This window comes from Lathamus discolor, chromosome 2, assembly GCF_037157495.1.
Source record: "Lathamus discolor isolate bLatDis1 chromosome 2, bLatDis1.hap1, whole genome shotgun sequence".
NCBI classification, from domain to species: Eukaryota; Metazoa; Chordata; class Aves; order Psittaciformes; family Psittacidae; genus Lathamus; species Lathamus discolor.
The window spans coordinates 97,586,091-97,607,814 of record NC_088885.1 but is presented as its reverse complement, the minus strand read 5'-3'; the positions used below and the strand labels follow the sequence as shown (position 1 = coordinate 97,607,814).

The 21,724-nt window shown below is 40.0% G+C and overlaps 1 protein-coding gene across 2 annotated transcripts in view; it reads left to right on the top strand.

The window, feature by feature from the left end:
* STX17 (syntaxin 17) overlaps positions 1-20,575 on the top strand; it is a 35,930-nt gene extending 15,355 nt beyond the window's left edge. For both annotated transcript variants that reach the window (XM_065667837.1, XM_065667838.1), the window contains exons 4-9: positions 2,931-2,996; positions 9,967-10,186; positions 14,594-14,712; positions 14,792-14,842; positions 16,839-16,925; positions 17,821-20,575. In XM_065667837.1, coding sequence (XP_065523909.1) covers positions 2,931-2,996; positions 9,967-10,186; positions 14,594-14,712; positions 14,792-14,842; positions 16,839-16,925; positions 17,821-18,060 — 783 coding nt within the window. In that variant the 3' untranslated portion in view covers positions 18,061-20,575. The remainder of the gene's footprint in view (positions 1-2,930; positions 2,997-9,966; positions 10,187-14,593; positions 14,713-14,791; positions 14,843-16,838; positions 16,926-17,820) is intronic.
* The last annotated feature ends 1,149 nt before the right edge of the window (positions 20,576-21,724 follow it).

Sequence of the window (21,724 nt, the reverse complement as noted above, 5' to 3'; positions counted from 1 at the left end):
GAAGAGTCCCTCCCCAGCATTCCTATAGGCCCCCTTCAGATACTGGAAGGCTGCTATGAGGTCCCCACTCAGCCTCTTCTTCTCCAGGCTGAACAGCCCCAACTTTCTCAGCCCATCTTCATACGAGAAGTGCTCCAGTCCCCTGATCATCCTCGTGGCCCTCCTCTGGACTTGTTCCAATAGTTCCATGTCCTTTTTATGTTGAGGACACCAGAACTGCACACAATAATTCAAGTGAGGTCTCACGAGAGCAGAGTAGAGGGGCAAGATCACCTCCTTCGACCTGCTGGTCATGCTCCTTTTGATGCAGCCCAGGATACGGTTGGCTTTCTGGGCTACGAGCACACACTGAAGCCGGCTCATGTTCAGCTTCTCATCGACCAACACCCCCAAGTCCTTCTCTGCAGGGCTGCTCTGAATCTCTTCTCTGCCCAATCTAGCTGTAGCTGTGCCTGGGATTGCTTCGACTCAGGTGTAGGACCTTGCACTTGGCATGGTTGAACTTCATGAGGTTGGTATCAGCCCACCTCACAAGCATGTCAAGGTCCCTCTGGATGGCATCCCTTCCCTCCAGCGTATCAACCGAACCACACAGCTTGGTGTCATTGGCAAACTTGCTGAGGGCACACTCAATCCCACTGTTCATGTCAGTGACAAAGATGTTGAACAAGACCGGTCCCAACACCGATCCCTGAGGGACACCACTTGTTACTGGTCTCCAGCCGGACATTGAGCCATTGACCACAACTCTTTGTATGCGGCCATCCAGCCAGTTCTTTATCCACCGAGTGGTCCACCTATCAAATTGATGTCTTTCCAATTTAGAGACAAGGATGTCGTGTGGGACAGTGTCGAACGCTTTGCTCAAGTCCAGGTAGATGACATCAACTGCTCTACCTTTGTCCATCAGTTCCGCAGCCCCATCATAGAAGGCCACCAAATTGGTCAGGCAGGATTTCCCCTTAGTGAAGCCTTGCTGGCTGTCACCAAGCACCTTGTTGTTTTTCATGTGCCTTAGCATGCCTTCCAGGAGAATGTGCTCCAAGATTTTGCCAGGCACGTAGGTGAGACTGACTGGTCTGTAATTCCCTGGGTCATCCATTTTTCAGGTCTCCCCAGAGCCTTCTCTTCTCCAGGCTGAACAACCCCTTTTCTTGACAGGAGAGGTGTTCCAGCCTCTGATCATTTTTGTGGCCATTCTCTGGACCTGCTCTAACAGGTTCAGATTCCATAGGTGATTTTACTTCATGGACTTCCCTTAGTTTTACATGTACTTGTTAATGATAAATAATGCCAATACCATCTCTTCTCAAGGTTTGCTATCCAAGTCCTACAGGGTGAGCACTGCATAGAAGTATGGCCTACTCTATGCTGGATGACAAAAGTCAACAAGGAGGAATTCTCTGGCCGCATATATGTCAGTGCTCTGGGTGTTTTAAGTCATGGGATTCTCTGAGGTCATCACTAGCATACTAGGAATTTTTAAGCAAAGTAGTAAAACTTCTAAATATATAAAGTACATAAATGTGCTGAGCATTTCTAGTGGAAATTATAAATAGCAGTAAAGGTTTCCCGAGGAATTCTTCTTGTTCTTAACTGGAAAACAGGTTTCTTTATTACTCGGTATGTGGACAATATATTAGTCAGTTGAAATTGAAAAGGTAGTTTTCCCTCAAACCTCTTCTATTCCAAACTCAGAAATTCCTGTTTCAGTAAACTTTCAGGGATTACAGAATTAGAAGATCTAATGCTGGTACAGATATTTTTGTCCATTTTATTTTAAAGAACAATAGCAGTAATTTTAATGGCATAATAATTTATGCAGAATCTGATAGTTTTGTAGAAAAATCACCTGGATGAGACTTCATTGAACAGTAAAACTTCCATAGCACAACAAAATCCAAACATAAAAGGACTTTTTTTTCTCTGAAAATAAGAAGTAACTTGAGATTTCCCATTGTCTTTTAGAAACCTGAGTAACTTGTGATCCTTATTGCAGTGGCCTCTAAATGATGAACAGAATTAAGGAAAAATGTAGGCTGTAGGTAAAGTATTTTGTTGGCAACAAAGCATTTTAAGAGGATGAGGACTTAAACTTTATGTAAAAATACCTTACAGATCATGCTAACTTTTTTGTCTTGTTATTTAAGTAATTCATAAGGATGTTCTAATAATTTCTAGAATAGTAAACGCAATCTTTAATGGTTTAAGCACATATTCAGGAATCATGGCTTCTACTTACAGTATTTTACTATACTTTTTCACTATAATGTCTCTGTTATTTATATCAACTGGCAATAGAATGGATTGGTTTATTTTGATGATGGAAAGATTTATTTCTAATGATAAGCAGGTTTTTTGCAAAACCTGCTTTCTGCTAATGGAGCAATTACTCTGGTCTCTGGCCCATGGAAAGTGCTGTCTGGGTAGCTGTAGTAGAGCCTCATGCAGGTGCCACATCTGGCTTGATGGTTCTCCTAACTTTGTTTATACCTATATAGGAATGGTTAAGTGTAAATATAGACAGTAGTGTTGCGTAATGAATACCATTTTCGTCATAAATAATATCAGAAACCTTGTTGTGCTGCTTATCCGCTATTCCATTCCTTCTGCCACCTTCTGCCCTTTGTTTTACTGACCACCAAGTGATTTATCCCACAGGAGTATCCGGATGCTGCAATATGTCTCTGTTGTTAAAAGCTGATGCTGAAACCCTGGTTGTTTGCAATTCAGTAAAATACATTGTACAAAATTATCCACAACATACATTGCCATTTACCTCTCTAATTTTGCAGTGGAAATGCCTATGATTCAGCTTCTTTAATGTCAATCTTGGAAAATTAAAGTGATTATTTATTAAAGGTACCTTTTTCCTGCATAGCCGGTTGGTAAACATAACTATTATATGGAGTGTTTTTCCTTTACTTTAGTATCAGAGATGCAGGCTCTGGGACAGATTGCACGAAGAACACATTAACGCAGGACGAACAGTTCAGGTAAGGGTATTAAAATTACTTGTGAGATTAACAGAATTAAATCACATAGATGGTACTGGTTGCCTCAGGGATGGATCTTCAGAGAGACATATATTTGACAGCTAGATTTGACAAGTATATGGTGTTGCTTTAGTTCACTTAAAAGGTAGGGATTTCCTCATCATGTCCTTTCAGGCAAATACAGTCAGAAATGTTTCAGGATTCTTGAATAAACTGAAGTTTGGAGACTGGTCTTTTGAAACTGTCCTCTTACATTACTAAATTAGAAGACAGGAACTGCAATAAGGAATGCTGTTAATTTTAAAGCATAGTTTTAGACCAGTCACGTAACATCTGGGCTACTGCTTTGGTGTGCAAATCTCTTAGATGCATAGTATCATCAAAGGAGGAAATACCAGATGCATTTGTCAACATGGCATCATCCCAGTGACTTCATGCATAGTCACCCATAACAGAGCATACTGGGAATCTTACAAAAAGTGCAGGTGTTGATGAAAACAATGCAACAGCTAATGCCAGGCATCAACCTTCACACTGCTGAATGGCACACAGCTGAAGAAGATTATCAATAGAAAACCCTGCAAAGACCACATCTGTACTGTAAAGTTTGCTGATGCAGATATAGCAGCTGTGATTATATAGCAGATATAGCAAGACAGGTTATAACATGCGGTACTGGCAAAAGTCTGGGGACTGCGGGAGAGGCATTTTTTGTTGTTTTCATAGGTGTTGTTCGGAGGAGGGACATGACTTTGTTACTAGAACAAACCTTTAGTGACTGCATCTGTATTTCATAATTCTGATACTGTAAGTTGCCGTGTTTGCTGCAATGCCTTACTAACTCCTGGGGGAAATTAGACCAGCCTGAAAATAAAAAAAACCCAACCCAAGCCTCAGGAAGAACTTAATCCTGATTGAGCAACGGTATTAGACAGGAGGCAGAACTGGAGTTTGGTGTCTTTTTTTTTTAGGAATGGAAGGTGCTAATGGGCTTTGTTAGTTTAGGTGTTAGGAAGTTATGTAAGAAATCCACTTGATATTTCTGTTATTGGAAGTTTGAATGTTTGGGCGTTTTTGTTTTTTCATCAAGTATCTTTGAAATTTGAATATAATTTTATTCTTAATATAGGAAGAGTCTTCCAAAGGTGGAAGCCCTGCTAAAACAATGGCATTCGAACAGGCATGGTGTTGTAAGCATGTGTTTGCTTACAAATGCTTATGTCTGTGCTCTAATCTATTTTCACATCTGAGTGGTGCAAAATGCTTCTCTTGGAACTCTTTATTACCAGAATCATTTGTTTAGCAAGAAAAAAATCTTATCAATAATTAGAGGAAAAAGTAGTCATGCCGAAGATGATGTTTTAAAATATTAAGTGCTTTAGTAATAAAACCTCATATTTGTCTCTAGAAACATTTCTATTTGTCTTGAACCTCAAGCCTGCCATTTTCACTTTCAGCCCAAATAAATTTTCTTATATTTTCTTAACGCTTATTGCTTTTCGATCTGGATACAAGTTATGCCTTAAAGTGGTTCACATTCTGATACCCAGAGATCAGAATAAGAATCTGGGTCTATGGAAGAAGAGTAGATTAGCTCTTTGTTTTAATTAAATAGTTAGGAGTCTGGAGTACTTGATAATAAATTATATGACATGTAGAATGTGTTTGCTGTAAGCTGTTTAAATGTTTACCAATGGACTTGTGATCTGTTTGTTTGCTAAGAAATCAGATTAATTATTGTGATACCAAATGTTCTCTGCAGCACACACTTTGCTCTCAAAATTAGATGTTGTAAAAATACATTAGGAATCCCTAAGTCAATATTGACCCAAGGCATCCACCACAGGTTTTAGACAAATATATGCGCAGCCACTCTACATTTAATCCATGTGCACATAATTAGCCCTTTTTCTGAATTTTCAGTTTACCCAGAATAATTACTTCTTTTGTACTTTTGATGATGGTCAAAATGACGATAGAAGTATAGATGAGCATAAATGTATACCACTTTTTTATAGTGACTGGACCCACATTAAAGACTGCTAAAAAGGAAAGAGAAGAAGCCAGGGAAATCTTTGCATAGGGCATGATGAGACCCTTTCAGAAATACTGAGAAAATTGTTTTGTATGCCATGTATTAGTTTTCACAAATGTGCTCTTGTAGAGTCTCATTTTTAGGGATGGTCCATAGTCTCCTTAAAATGTTAGGGCCTGAATAAATATGCAATTTTTCTAGGCTTTGCCCACATAGATGCTGACTGTACCATACAATTAGTTAATTACTGCAAGATTTAAGCACATTTCAATGAAATGGCAGGATTTTGTTGTAACATCTAAGGTCTGCCCTGATCTTCCCTGAGAGGAAGAAAAGTGCTGCAGTTACTAGAGAGGATATAGGGCATTGAACAAAAAAAAGAATAGTGTGGATGAATGATATGGCTTTAGTCTACGTTCAGGCCACAAAAGTAGACTGCTCTGCAAAACATATGCAGGCAGACAGTCTCTCCACTCTGTTATCATAGAATCATAGAAGCATAGAATAGCTAGGGTTGGAAAGGACCTCAAGATCATCTAGTTCCAGCCCCCCTGCCATGGGCAGGGACACCTCACACTAAACCATCTCACCCAAGGCTCTGTCCAACCTGGCCTTGAACACTGCCAGGGATGGAGCACTCACAGCCTCCCTGGGCAACCGATTCCAGTGTCTCACCACCCTAACAGGAAAGAATTTCCTCCTTATATCCAATCTAAACTTCCCCTGTTTAAGTTTTAACCCGTTACCCCTTGTCCTGTCACTACAGTCCCTGACGAAGAGTCCCTCCCCAGCATCCCTATAGGCCCCCTTCAGATACTGGAAGGCTGCTATGAGGTCTCCACGCAGCCTTCTCTTCTTCAGGCTGAACAGCCCCAACTTCCTCAGCCTGTCTTCATATGGGAGCTGTTGCTCCGTCCGGCAAAGTTCCTTGAAAAATGGTAATTATTTTTTATCTTTTTCACTTTTACAGTTTCCATTTCAGCTGAAAATGGTTTACAAGTAGAAGATGGTTTTCAGGCAGCTTTCGTTTGCATTAATCTTCAAAGCTTAGTTGTATGGCTCGTGCCTTCTGTACCATCTTTAAAGTTATGCAGTCTTCAAATTAGGTATCTTTCTGGATTCCTATGCAAATATACTGAGAGAGCATGAGAAGCAGGGTAGATGAGTTTATTGCTGCAGGAGATTGTTTATGGTATCAGTGAAGTGTCATGTAAAATCAGCTCACTATTGCAGCCTGTGGCCATCTGTAGGGTAAATATATCTTTAAACTCAAGAGTTTGTTTGACCTATGCCGAGAAATTTGTAACATGTATCCTTTATTACATTACTTTGAACAAAGTCTAGAGAAGGTAAATGAAGGCACCATTATATTTGCACAGCTAAGCTACTTCAATACTTCCTTAAAAATCATATTTATGTTTGAGAGGGTTTAAGGTGGTGGGTTTCTTTGAAGGTGCTATTTACATCTTCATGTAAAACAGTGGAGGGAGAGTTGATAGTGATTAACACACAGAAGACAGGAGTGAGAAAGGGACTGATTTGTTGGATTTGACAGATCCTGTGTCATCTATGTATTATTTCATCATAAAGAGTTCAAAGTGAAAACTATTGGAAAATGGTAATAAACCAAGAAGAAAGAAAAAGAGAATTATAGTGGCAGAAATTGAGTGTGATGGCATGATCACCATGATTCAGTTAGCCTTTTAAGACCAGATTAGATAAACAACTGTCAGAAATAAGATAGAGATGGCAGATCATGCTTTGAAGGAATGATCTCCCAGGGTTTTGGTCAGCTTTATTTTAGCACAGTTTTTGTGAGAAAGCCATTTGAAACAAAGACTGTTACGTGGTCTTGGAAGTTAACACATGAAAACTGTAAATATTATAAAGAAAAAAATTGTGTCTTTTGGGCTGAATTTAGTGAGTTTGAATCTCAGGAATTCCCCTAAGTGAAAACAGAATTTTGTGTTACCTTCCTCACTAAGTCAGCTTGATTTTAGAAGTGGAAACAGTTGGGAAGAAGGTGATATACTTTTATGCTCTACCCAGAAATTAAACTCTGTCCCATTAAAATGATTGTGAAATGAAGTCACAGTCATTTGCATATCCATAACATTTATCATGTTACACCCTGGTGAGCTCCTATGATGTGTCTCCTTGCAGCAGGGCTTAGCTTTCTTGATAGGTTGAATCCATTTAGCTTCTTTTTCATTGACAGTAAACGGAACAAGAGTTCTCTTGCTAAAACCACAAAAGAAGAGGTACTAAAATTACATTTCACCAGATAGGCCATTATAGAATCATAGAATAGTTTGGGTTGGAAAGGACCTTCAAAGGTCGTCTAGTCCAACTCCCAATATATTATCTCATCAGATCTCATCTGATTTCTCCATTGTCTTTCTCACAAGTACTTCTCTCTGATCAGCAAGCTAACAATGAACAGTGAAAGTGAGGATCAGATTGAGCCATTCCTAGGGTGAGTAGTTCGTATCTTTTGAAGCTTTTGCTCAGGGTTTTTGCAATCTCCAGCAGCAAGTTGGTGCCTGTGTTGGTCACTGCACAGTAACAGTCTTTGTTATACTCGTGCGTTGGCTACACTGGTAATTGCTGCAGCTGCAGTGGTGCAGATCCCTAGTAGAGCTACATTTTAACTCAATTTCAGCTACGAGATTTTCCTTTTTATTTGAAGAAGCTGCTTTGAAGCATTATTAACTCATCCCAAACTCACTATTGTTACTGGTTCACAACATGGTTTTGTTTGGTGTATCTTTTTTCATTCCCATTATGGCTAAAGACAGAATAATAATAATAATTCTGTTTCCTGAAACAAAACAGCAGGATCAGCTTCACTCAGTCCCCTGCTTATAATTCTCACAAAGTAGATAATGAAATGTTGTGTCTAGATAGTCCTGTTTTGTCTTTTAAATGAAACTCCAAGATTTTATAAACTGAGAATGTTGGCATGTGGTGGGCTACAACAGAGATGGCATTCTCCTTTTATCAGTACTTTTGGGCAGACCATGGGAGGAAGATACAAGAAGAGCAGAGTACATTAATATGAGAAATGTATGAGGAAAGGTATTGGATACCATGTTTCTAGTCCAGCTCATATCTTATTTTTTGTATCTCCCTCTTTTCTTTATTGTTAATCAGGGACTTAAATAGTGCAGCCTAGAATGGCGAGTAGTCATCATGGCTTGACTTCGTGAACAAAGATTTGAGAAATGGCGAGTAGTACATAGCATACAACAGAATATACTCTTAGTAATTTGACAAATGAATTTTACAAATCAGTAGTTCTTTCTTTGATTGCCAAATATGTATCATGCAGTGTTATCTCAATTTGTTATGGAATTAATTTTCTTTTTCTCTACTTATATTTCTACTATCTTTTTCATACCCATTAAAAAAATAATTCTAGTGTATACCGTTCTTGCTTTTCCAGGTAAGCATTGTTGCCATTCTAAGGCATTACCTGTACCTGGTTTGTATTATTGAAGAAAACCTTTCTTTTTCCAGCCACTCACTGATGTCAATCCATTCTCTTGTTCTTTTGTGAGAAGAATACTCAAACCAACTGGTAAACAGTGCAAGAAGTAATATAATTTATTATATCACCTCATAATGTAATGCAATTAATATTATTTTTATTACAGTCTTTATAGTAAGATGAAATCTCTGTCCTAAAACGCTAAGTGGTATAATTTAAACAGTAAATTTCTTTGTTTGTAGAAAAAGAGAAGTTGTGTTCATTTTTAGATTTTTAAAAGCCTAGGCAATAAAAACAACTCTTTATTTTTGCTGTAGACAGAAATTTGTCTCACAGGAGATGCCTGCACACAGACTCTTCTTGCTAGTTGTAAATAGTTTGTATCTTCTCCAAACTCTTGTAACTAAAGAAATCTTTCTGGTTTATTATATTTGACATTCCAATCAAATACATTTGACTTTCTTCTGGAAAAAAATATAAATATTGGGGGGAAAGGTAATCTTTTTCCCCTGTCCCTGAAGTTGTCTTAGTGTCTTTATCTGTGGATAAATTAGTTTGCCAGAGAGGATAATAGGTAACATCTGTTTCTTGATCTTTGGCTTTTATTCTTCTGGGGAAGGTAGCTTAGTTTCTCTTACTGAAGTAGTCCAAAAAGACGCAACAGCATGTCCCAGTGATGCCTCACTGCACTGTTTAGGGGCTGCCGTCCCCATTTATGTTTTGTTATACATAGAGAACTGAGAGAACTCACAAGCATCAGCAAATACTAAAAATACAACAGTCTTAGTGACCGGTTATGAGGTAATGGCACATCCAAGTGAGAAGTGCTTGGAAGTGCAGATGCCTTCCCTTGTGGACAGTGTTGAACTCTGGTTGAGGTGACTAAATCGCTGTCTCGCTCACTATCACTGTTGGCTACAGGACTGTCACCTGCCTTAGGAGGAGTGAGAAAGAGGAGGATCATTTACTTGGAAGGGATCATCTTTAGGTAGGGCTACCTTAAGTGAGGGCAGTCCCCTTCTCTGCAGAGCACTGTGTCTTTTGTAGTGACTGTTTTGCAAGAGCATCATAAAAAGACCAGGGAATAGCATGGGGACACAAGATAACAGAGCCTGGAAGACCCAGGATGGATTCAAGGAGAGGATTCACTATGTTATCAGAGGCATGGGCTTTTGCAGCATTTGGGGACATCTTTGACAGGCAAATGAGCTGCAATCAAAACAATGCAGTCTGGAAAAGAAAAGGGATGTAGAGGAGAGGTGACCTAGAACATAGAGGTTGCTTAAAACCTGGGACTTGAGGGTTTTTTTTGTCTTAGTTTATTAAAACTTAGCACTTTAAATGAATATTTAAACATACCGAACTGGTGGTTGCTTCCTAACCACTGAAAGTGTCTGGTTCTCTTAAATAGTAAGCTGCAAAATAACTCTTTAAAATGGTTACAGCAACTCCGCTCCAATATGAGAGAAATGGAGAAACTCTGTTTGCGAGTTCGGAAGGAAGACATCCTGGTGTTGCAGAGAATGATAAATCCCGTTAAAGAGGAAGCTTCACTTGCCATAAAAGACTTCCTGCAGCTCCATTCTCAATCTGCAGAAGAACTTAAAAGGCAACTTGAAGGACAGGAGGATGCTTCTTTAACCAGATCTGTAACTGTAGGAGGAGGTAGGAGAATTCGATTTCTTTATCTATTATATATATATTGTTGAATCCAGTCTGCCTTTTATTTGACCAGATATAAATGAAGTAAACAAATGAGATTTCAGTTGAATAATAGTTAACCAAAAAGTAGATTTCTTTCCTTACACCTCACTTTTCTCAAGACCTGTGACTGAGTTTTGATAAGTGGAGAATTGCCTTCTATGACAAAGATCCTGTAGCCTTGGATCTTGAAATAGAAGACTGTTCATAGGTAGCAGAATAGTTGATCACACTTAAATCATGTGTGAATAATCATTTAGGCCATTTTCACTGAATTAGTGCTTGCAACATCAAGAAGAAAACACTTTATATATGTCAGACAGTATAATATGCCACTGCTGAAATATGTGGAAAAGAGGTCTCTTCCTGTAGCATTTTAACTTGGCAGCTGACAGAAAAGCAGAAAACAGTATTAATCCATTTAAATAAAAGGTCTTGGAGACATGCTATAAAATGCTACAGGTCAACATGTTTGCTGTTCTTCCCTCCTTTCTGTACAAAATGTCCTTCATTCCTTGTTCTACCATTCTGTCTTCAGGGGAAGCCCTTGCTATGCTGTGGTATTGGCCAGTGTTCTCTGCTAATGAGCTGTGAGAAAGTTGATGCCACAGGATTAAATCCTTCCACATAACAGTAGTTAGTTTGATTGCTGCAGTAGCAGTGTTGTTTAAATTTGTTGGAAAATTTCATGTGTCTTAACATCAAAAGAGTATTTACAGTCCATGACATTGGAGAAGAACCTGCCATCAAATTTGATTTCGTGACCTTTCCTGTTGCTACATAAGGAACTACAAGAACTCTTTCAAGCGTGATTAGCAAGCTAGTGAGTCTAACGGTCAAACAGGGAGAAAAGTAGATCTGAGAACTGGGCTTGCTTTCAAGTGCTTGCTTTTCATGTGCAGTAGCATCAGAAAGACTTAAGAGGTCAAGATACATCAAATAAAGAGCCATAGAATGGTTTGGATTGGAAGGGACTTTTGAAGACCATCTAATTTGACAAATCTGTAGATAGTTCATCTGAGGGGAGCTCATTGTTCTCAGTCTTGTACTCCAAGTTTTAGATGTTTATGGACTGAATACCAGGTATTCAGTGGCCCCCTTCATCAGTATTAGTCATTGCTTTCAGGCTCTTTGTGAGCTCTTCTCTGTTACGATGAGAACTAAATTTAAAATACCTCTTATTTTGGTAACATTCTGCAGTTGTTCTCAGTACATTCCAGTATTTCATTGGAAAAGCCTTGTCCCGGCTTACTGCTTTTCTAATAGTTACGTAGGTGGTAAATGGGAACTAGAGTGTAATTTCAAAGGACAGGACTGCTTTTTTAATCTGAAACACCATTAATGTATGGAGGACATTGAACTTGACAGTACTTCTGAAAGACAAGAAATTGATCAGAAAGATTGGGATGAGAAGAACAGAAAAATATTACCGGAATGACATGCTCCTGTAAGTCTGCTCAAGAATATGGAAATTATTCACCCCATTTAAAGTGGAATACACAGACAGCCAGACAAGTAAATGCAATGAAACAGGTATTTTTTCTTCAAGTTTGCCAGCCCATGAAAGCAGCTCTGTTGAATTGCTAACACAGATGCTATATATTGCCTATTCTTTTGTGCTTTGAGGCTGCAGTCCTGAAAGCAAATCTTGGCTGCTGATCTTAATCAGAGGAGCTTCAGCGTGCCCATTCTTTGTAGCATGTTGCTTCCCACCTGGTAGAGAAGGAAGGAGTTTACAAATTCAAATCGCCCATTTAGAAGGCATGTCAGTGATATGATGTAGTCCCTTCCCCGCTTCACCACCCTCGGCTGAGGTCCAATAGAAATGGAATTTAATTGCATTTTAAACAAATATTAACAAAAGGTGAGACTCGACTCTTAAAATTACTAAAATCTTTAAAGCAACATATTGAATCTTCCAGAGCTTTTAGATTTTTATCTTGAGTGTAATGAGGTGTGAAGCTGCTCTATGAAATCTGCAGAGGTGTTTTGTATTACTGCATTTCTGGGGAGATGCTGTAAGTGAACTGTTGGAGCCACTTCCATTCTCTAGTTCTATTAAAATTGGTTAGACCTGATAAGATGTGAACTTGTGAATATAAATTTCTTACTCATGCTTTCAGCCCAAGTGTGACTTCACCGTCTCTTACCCTTCCTGTTCTTTACCTTAGTATTTTGAAGTGAGTAAAGATTTTTTCCCCCACTAATTTTTAGTTATTAGGAAATGGTAAGTGTAAACCTACTTAAGAGTTTTCAGTTCTCTTGAATGTGTGTCATGCAAAACTTCAGCATCAGTTATGTACTTCGGAGTATGTGCTTCTCTACAGTAGGTCAACAAAGATTGTTAAAGACACACCGCAGTAGGGAACACAATTTGTGAAGAGCCCATTTTGCTTAATGAGCTTTTTTCCTGCTTTTGTATTGTGAATATTTTAATTTCAAGCAACTTAGCATGCACGTGAGTGATTAGGGAAGAGTGCGTTTTTCTTGGCAGAAGAAACTTGATTTTGAAATAGGATTGTGAAGGATTTAAATGGAATAAAATACTCAAAACCCATGTTAAGCGTCAGAACATTTAGCAGAATTGGTTTCTCCAAAAATGGACACATTTGGATCTGTGAATTGTTCTGCTGAAAAGGGAAAAGCAACCTTTTAAAACTGAGTCTATAACATTAATTAATCTGACGTTATAAATCAAAAACATGTTGTGGAAGAACAGGTGATGATTCTAGGAGGTGAAGGGCCTTCCATGTCTGGATTCTTAAAGGAAAAGCGGTAGAAATAATTAGGAAGAAAAACAAGCCAGAAATAAAACCCCAAATCACTTATTCCATTGCTGTTATCCTGCTACTCTGCTGACTTAGTAGCTACAGCTGAACATCAGCTTCATTGGTGTTAGACTTGTATTGATTTGAGAGTGGAAAGATTAGGTCCTTAATGTATTTTGAGGTACTGGGATAAAAATGTTCAGAAATAGACAAATGGTTATGAAAATGTGTCATTTTTATTTTATCTTAAATTAATTCCATGAATAAGCATGCATTATTACTGTTTTTTAAATAAATATTATTTTTATTTGGTTTCCATTGTACGTGTCTGTTGTAGTAACAGTTATAGAATATTATTACAGTACCTTGGCACATTGACTGTTTCTAAGGATTTTAGTACAGTATTTACACTTTAGTATTGTTAGACATATCTAACCAGTCTTCCCCAGGTTAAGCTTTCTCGTAATACGGCTCTCCCAGGGAAGGAAACATTAGTGACCTACTAAAGCAGCCATTTTCCTTCAGAAACTGAAGTTGTCTAAATTAACACGTTCTGTGTTTACACACAGACATTCTCCAGTCTGCCTTTCACATTCTCAAGCTATTCCCAAATCCTTGCTATGACAAGCCAAACTTGTCTGTTGTTATTCTTTATTACCACTTAATATCTTCTCTGTAATCACTCACACGTCCATTATATCCATAGTGGCTCGCGATCAGGCTCTTTAACTGGAGAAGGTATGTGTGTGACTGTTCATTGTATCTGCTCTCACCCATGCCACCTAGCTCTCTCTCTTTCTGCGTTTTTTAACACCATACTTCATCCTAATGTCCTCTGCGTTCAGTCCAGGTGATTTAGAAAGGAAGATATTTGAGAATACCTCCTTTGTACTGCTGAGCTGCAAGTGTTTGTCATCGCCCAGGGGGGTTGTGGAGTCTCCTACACTGGAGATATTCAAGGCCCGCCTGGACAAGTTCCTGTGTGATGTACTGTAGGTTACCCTGCTCTTGCAGGGGGGTTGGACTAGATGATCTTTTGAGGTCCCTTCCAACCCTTGGGATTCTGTGATTCTGTGATCCTCACAGCACTGTCACCTAGCTGGATCCAGCACCGAATGCTGGGCAGTGTGTTACTTGGTTTTCAGTGCTTTGAAAGCTTTTTCCTCCAGCTTCTTTTAGTCCCAAATGGCTGAAAATCGAACTGGTAGGATCCTAATCATAAAGTGAGTAACTGTCTGTGCAGTTCGGAAGTTCTTGTGTGTTGTATGTAAATGAAAAGCTTTTTGTTCCAGGCTGAGTTTTCTTAACTTGAACGATACAAAATTAACTGACCTTAAATTCAGGACTATAATGTTATTCTCAGAACTGATTGTGAAAGTGGGCTGATAGGAATTAATCCATTTCTTCAGCAATAACTTCCTTTTCAGAAAGTGTCTACTGCTGTAAGACTTTTCCCTATATGATCATTTTCAGGGCTGTCACTTGGCTTGAATTAGGTTAAGTATCAATTAATTCTTGAGAAACACTAAGAATGAGAAACTTTGCACATCACCTGCGTTCTGATTCAGTGCATTTATTTATAAGCTTCATGTTTCTCATTCAGAAACTTTACATAACACAGAAGTGAAGGACGGCTCCCAGAGTTTAATCCAGATCTACTCTCCCCTTCCTGAAATACCTCAGCGAGAAAATGCAGCTGAGTCCTGGGAAACTTTAGAAGAGGTATGTTGGAACTCCCGTACTGCCACGTTGATGCTCTTGTTTTTATTGCAAAATAACATTTGGGTGTTTTTAATTGTAGGGCTTGATTGAGCTTAGCCAGTTGGTGACTGACTTCTCTCTCTTAGTCAACGTAAGTATTAATTCTGCATTCTAGCCTAGATGGAGTCTTGTACAAAAGGACAGTGGATAGGTAATCCTAATGGGACTAAAAACAGATGAGCAATACTTGTGCCCATAGTCTGAACTCAGACTGAGCTGGTATCACTTGGTTAAAGTGTCAGAATAGCAGAATAATTGAAATCGCTGAATTCATTCAGTTCAGTATTCAGCACTACAACATCCTAGTCACTATTAAGATCTTCAGGAAAATGCCAGCAGAGGCAGGGCTGTTTTCCCCTCAGTGTGCCAAGATGTCTGTACAAAGGTGCTATCTTTGCTACTTGGGAACTGTGCTAGATACACCTATAGTTTCCATGCTGGTACATTAGATACTTTCCAGTGTTGTAGGTATTTACATCAATGTTGACGTCAAATTGTCTAGCATTAGGGTGAAATGTTTTCTTTTGATTTTCAAGAGCCGACAGAAGAGGAATGCTCAAAAGCATTACTTTAAGCCCTCAGCTCCTCCTTCCCTACATTAATGAATTGTTGCTAGAAGTTTTATTTGTGGCCCTCCTGTTGATTCAGGCTCTGTCAAAATAGTTTCATGAGGAGGCAACAGTCTTTCATTTCAGCAATAGTGCTGGTAATTGTGCCTAAGCTGTCGTCACCGGAGCACCTACTGATGTTGTGGCCAGTGCCCTTGGACACAAGCTAAACCTTTGCAGAAGCCCTACAGTGCTGAGCAGGAGACTTGTACCCAGGTCCCATTTGTTTTTACCATTTCTAATTGTAATGGTGCTGACAGTCGTCACTGCACAGGGTGGGTGTTTCTCAGGTACTTCTTAATCAGTACTAGACAATTCTAGAGTTCCCCTCACCTTCATCAGGCCCTTTCTTGCTCTCACAAAGCTCCCAAAAGGTCTTCATCATCCACACTGCCTTCCCAATGTTTAGTTCTTCCTGTGCCATGGGGATTTTAAACCCACAGTTCTTATCTCCCAGTGGAGTTCTTTAATCTTCTGACAGTTGGGTCAGTTGGGATAAACTGGTTTTTAGCCTTTCTGCTGAGTATGTGCAGCTTCATGTATACAAACACCTCCCACCCCTAAGATTCATTAGGCTGGAGAGGGGCTGCAGAAATTGTTACTCAGTAGCCTAAATGTTAGCAGTTATAGCTAAAACGGGGGAGTTCCAGTTCCCAAGACTTTCTGGATTTTACATCTTACTGTCATTCGATATAATAGCAAGCATCTGGTGTGTGTGGATTGGATTGTAGAGGAAGATACCAGTTTCTGTATTATAAAGAGGGAAAAGAGTTCAGAATGCCTTCTCTTTTCAGCTGAACATTAGCCATCTCTTTATTTTGTGACACAGAACAGCCTGGGTACTGCTGAGATTAAAGTAAGAACAAACAAATCCACAACCCCCTTTATCTTCTGCTCCACTGTTCTCTGAGGGGAGACTGCAGGGGAATTTGACTGCATTTGGAGAAAGGGAATGTGTTTTTAAACTCCGACAGTACAGTGCAGAGCAACATCAAGTGTATTTTCAGTACTGTCACTACTCAGTTTGTAAAGTTAAGTCAGCATTTTATACTGTCATACTTAAAGGCGTATTTCGATTTCTTTGTGCAGCTCTGTATGTTGAAGTTGGTACATGAAACTCAGCAGGAGGCAAAAAGGCTACTTGGTTTTATTTTTCCTTTTGGAATGTGAGCTCATCTATTCACAGACAAGATTTGGAAATCATATGTTTGGGGCTTTTTCCCCCTCTAACTGCAGCAACACACTGTATAATACCCACCCCCTATTATTACTTAATAGTTAAGATATTTTTGAAGTAGTTTGTAGTTTCAGCACAGTTCATCAGATGCTATTAATGAACCACCATGAAGGCTGCACGGCTGTGGTGTGTAGCAGATGAAAAGCGGCTGTGGGGCCCTGATTACAGGCATTAAAATGGTGTGTATTGGCTCACTGCTGCTTCACAGCAGGTTCCCTCACTCATAATTCCTTTGCATCTAGGCTCAGCAGGAGAAGATTGACAGGATTGAAGACCATGTCAACAGTGCTGCTGTGAATGTTGAAGAGGGAACCAAAAACTTGAGGAAGGTAGGGATCTGCTCCTGCTGGTGAATCAATGGTACTCTGCCTCCCAGCAATCCTTGGTATTAACCCAATTGATCTGCCGTCTTGAATGCTGAGGGAGCCAGCAATTAAGAAAATAAGGAAGAAATGACCCACAGATAGCGGGGAAAAAAAAGAAATCAATCTCTCTTGTAATTTTCTATCACATCCAGGCTACCAAATACAATTTTCTTTTGCTTTTTTTATGCTGTTCTGATGCTACTCTGGTTTATCTGCAAAGATGAGCACAGCCAGCGATTGGCTCATAAGAATCAAACAAGTGTAAAATGACAGGCTGATGATAATGTGCAATTTTACTCCCATTCTATGCAGATGTCAGTGATAGTTGCAAATAAGCCACAAACCCAGATTCAGGTATATTACTGAAAAGTCTGAGCATTTGCTCAGCTTCTCGTTTGATTTAATGATGGAGACCAGGAAATAAATCATAAAATGCTTTGGGTTGGAAGGGACCTTTAAGCTCATCCAGTTCCAACCCCCTGCCACAGGCAAGGACACCTTCCACTAGCTCAGGTTGCTCAAAGCCTCGTCCAGCCTGGCCTTGAACATCGCCAGAGATGGAGCAGCCACAACTTCTCTGGACAATCTGTTGCAGTATGTGCATCATCAGCCAGATCCATGTAAAAGGGGCCCTGTTCACAACTGTGTACATACACGAGACAGCTCAATTTGACTTGGTTTTAGGATGTTGTAATACATGTGGGACAGTTGATCATCTCTTTTGAAATACTAATTTGTAAAGTTTATTTATCACTGAACATTCAAGTCATTGCCAAGAGCAATGAGGGGAAAACACACATCACCACAGGCAAGAATTCTAACTCTTTTGTGTTTGTCTCTTTTTTCTCTCCCTTTACAGGCTGCGAAATACAAGCTGGCAGCTCTGCCTGTGGCAGGTGCAGTCATTGGTGGAGTGGTGGGGGGTCCGATTGGTCTCCTTGCAGGGTTCAAAGTGGCAGGAATTGCAGCTGCAGTTGGTGGTGGGATTTTGGGTTTCACAGGTGGAAAATTGATACAGAGAAGAAAACAAAAAATGCTGGAGCAGGTCTCTTCCAGCTGTCCAGAGCTTTCTCACCAAAGTGCCAAAAAGTCCAGCTGAAATGCAGCTTCATCACTAGGAATGGAAGTGTGGTAGCCACGCTAATGCCAGATTTGCAGCCTTACGCTTTAAATACAGGGCTGAGCAGCGTGAATTTTGACAACAGTACTGTTACTTGGGGGGGGTGAAACAGTAACATCAGAATTTCTCTTTTCAGATGTGGCAACATCAGTCCTTTGAAAAGTACATTGCTAACTCTTCATTAGGAAATCCTTAGGTGAGCTCTATGCACAGCTGTAGTGATAGGCAATGGGTGCTTCATGCCAAATTTGCACAAAGTGTCTTGCAGACAAGAGATATCTGGAAAACCTTAATGTTTTCCTGTGAAAGCCACCCAAAAGCTGGAACTTTTACTGCAGTGCTCCAAAGAAAAGGAAATAAGCTCCATCTATCCTTCATGGTCAGAGTACTTTAAATTTACTTTCATTTATCTGGATTCCCAAACTCCTCCTGTGTATACCCACAGGATATGACTGCCTATGCCTTCCAGTAACGCACAGGGAAGCAGTAGCTGCCATAAGAAGAGGGGAAAATGGTGGGTGAGCAATGTGGAAAAAACCTTATGTATATCCCACATCTGCCTCCATCAGCCAAATCACATCAGCATTACAAGCAGCTTTTCTCCTTTTTCAGGTACCTTTTAATTTGTAAACTCATCTTGTTTAAAGTGTAGTTAAGAATTAATCAGTCCAAGGAGCAACCGTGCTGGGGAATAATAATTTTCCATGGCTGTTCAACACCAGACAGGGTGAAGAGCTGAGCTCTGGCATTCTGAGCCTGAAGCTGCACCTTACACAGCGCTTACTTGTTGCTCTTGCTTCTCCCATCAGTGATAGTGCTGTGGTGAGAGAACTAAATAGCTTTCCTGCCTGCTGCAGCCAGGCCTGCTCCCTCAGTAGTTTTCATTATCCCTCAAGGGCAGCATTAGGCACTAGGTCACAGCCCAGTGCAGCAGCATTGAGGCCCTTTAAGTGGTGCCAGTGTCAGCTGCTAGCCCCAGGGGATGGCTGTGTAAACCAGAGTAAGTAAACCATCCTTGGGTGGGTCTGAGTCACACCTCTTGTATCCCCTTCAGTTCCAAAACCTGTGCTTCTACCCACACTGTAGAGCAGCTTCTTGTCCTTTAGGAACATCCTGTGGAGCCTGTGTGGGGTGAGATGGTGATAGTGCTTTTGCTAGGTTTTTATGGTGGGTGCCTGTTGTGCTTATCCTCCTCCTTCTACTGCTGAGGAAGCCTTTTGCTTCTGAACTTTACATTGTTAAATACGGAAGTGTTAACATGGTTTTATTGACACAGTCTACTGTTCAGCACATGGTCCTACCTCCATCCTTCAGCACAGTTCCCACACTACTGCTGCTCCTGTTTGGGGAACAGAAACTGAGGTTGGGAAGCTGCTTTTTAACGATTTTAGATTGTTCAATTCATCCCAAGCTCTGCTTGAGTCTGGTTTTATTAGGTGAACACTGAAATCAGTGCTCAGTGATAAGTCTTCCCTCAGAGGGAACACTATCAAAGTAAGCGTGCTACAGGTGAAGTTCCCTTTTACAACCAGTACTTCGATATCATCATTGGGAATAACTGCCTCCTCATGACAGATGAAGGGGTTTTGAGCCTGGAGACATTGTAAGCAACTGTTAGTTACAGCACAAATATCTTTTTCTGAACAGTTCTTCTGTATTACTTTTAAAATGTGATTGCAATTGCCATCAGTCAGAGCACTGTGTCTCTCTGAAGTGGGTCTGAGGCTCAGGGAAGCAACGTGTGCAAGAATAGTTTTCACAAGTAATCACAAACACTGTCAGAAGTGCATGTGTTAAAGCCACAGTGCCTACATCTGCAAAATCAGCTGGAGTGGAAAACCTGACCTAAGTCAGTCAGCTCATTTGCTCCTGTCAGGCAAAAAGCACTTTCCTTTAAATGCTTTGACTTTGTATGCAAACACATTTAATGAGCTTGTAACAATTTCATACTAAGGCTGTTCATTCCTTTGGTACGGCACTTCTGCATTTAAAGGAAGAAATTAAGAAGTATTGTTCATCAGAAACTGTGGTTGGTTCTTTGTATGATTTTCAAAAGCTTTGTCTGCTTTCCTACTGTACTCTCCAAAGCCTTGTGCAGTGGAAATGACAGCAGCCACAGCAGAGACATCGTGGACTCCACCTTCTCCCCCGCAACTGGACTAATGCCAAGACAATCTGAATTCATAAACCTGAATTCCTGATGCAGCTTATACAAACTGAGCTTGGTGTGCATTCATTGTATGAAACATCCAGCGTAAAAACTATTCTTCCTCCTTGCATCTGTAAGGAAGCAACCTCAAAACATTGTGTACACACTAGAGACTCAAGACACTTAAATAAGCTCTGATTTTTAAAAACTGGTGGGTTATTTACGTATGTGAAGAAACATGGGTATCTGAGTAACCAAACTAGCAGCTAAAGTGCTAGGTACATTAGAAGACATGTAAGATATACATGATTCTTTCAGCCCAAATAAAACTTTCTGCGTATGAGACTGGTGGTAGCAGTTACTGAGAACATCGGGGTTTATTTCTTGTAAGCACCTAAAAGATTAATCCTTTACAAATGTTATTAAGATACCTCCATTACTAAGATCTAAGAATCCTAGACTGAGTTACCAAACATGCTTCAGCTATTGAAATACTTACATTGACTGAAAAGAACACAAATTCCTAAAATGTCGCATGCATCTCGTAACTCGTGCACATGTGCTAGCTCAGAATTGGACTCCTTAAATTCAACTAAAAATGGGTTTGTTCCATCCACCCACGGATAAGACATTTTTGACAATTTCCCATGAAAGCCTTAACAAATGTTGAAAGGAATGGCTAGCTCAGCACCAAATGGTTAAAACCTTTGATGCAGCTGACCAGAACTGAAGGGCTCAATTTAAAACACTTGGGGTTTTGGCAAATTCCTGGTATCATCAGGTACTGAAAAGCTCAAGCCCTATTTCAGCATCCTGTTAGGCAGGGAAGCAGCCCTAGACTTTAGCTGTTAACCTTCTGCCTGCAAATAGCAAAATCACTTGCCAGTTGTACAACCAGGTCAGTGGTCATCAAGAACCCAGGAGAATTGAGTTCACCTCCCAAGAAATACACAGTTGAAATCACTTGAGTGTGTAACTGTCATAAAAACTATTACATCTTATTGTCTAGTGCTGGGATGCCACAGCTCTGGGAACAAGTCCTTACTCAGAAAGGCAAACCTGGATTAAAGAAATGGCAGGGGAAGTTGTTCATCTCTCACTGTTTAGGTGAAAAGCACTAGCCACTGGACTGTTGGGTATATAATCAGGTCATACCTCTCTCCAGAAAGAGCAGTTTAGACTTCTTCCACCAAACAGCATTTATAAATAAGAATCCCAAGATAAAACAGGAACCTCAGGAGCAAAATGAGTACTTGTAGGTACCATGCAGGAATTAACTAAAATCTCAGGTACCCGAACAACTCCAGTTGTTCTGTAGCACCCCCTGCAGATAACGAGTAGCAGCCTTAAAACTACCCCGCTCACATCTTTATACTCCAAGCGGAAGGTGGTGCATGACTCTGCTGCCAACAACGTTTGATTTGGCACGAGATGGAGAAAGGACCAGGAGAAGAGCTGGCTTTCAAGCACCAAATGTGCACTCTAAAATGCAGA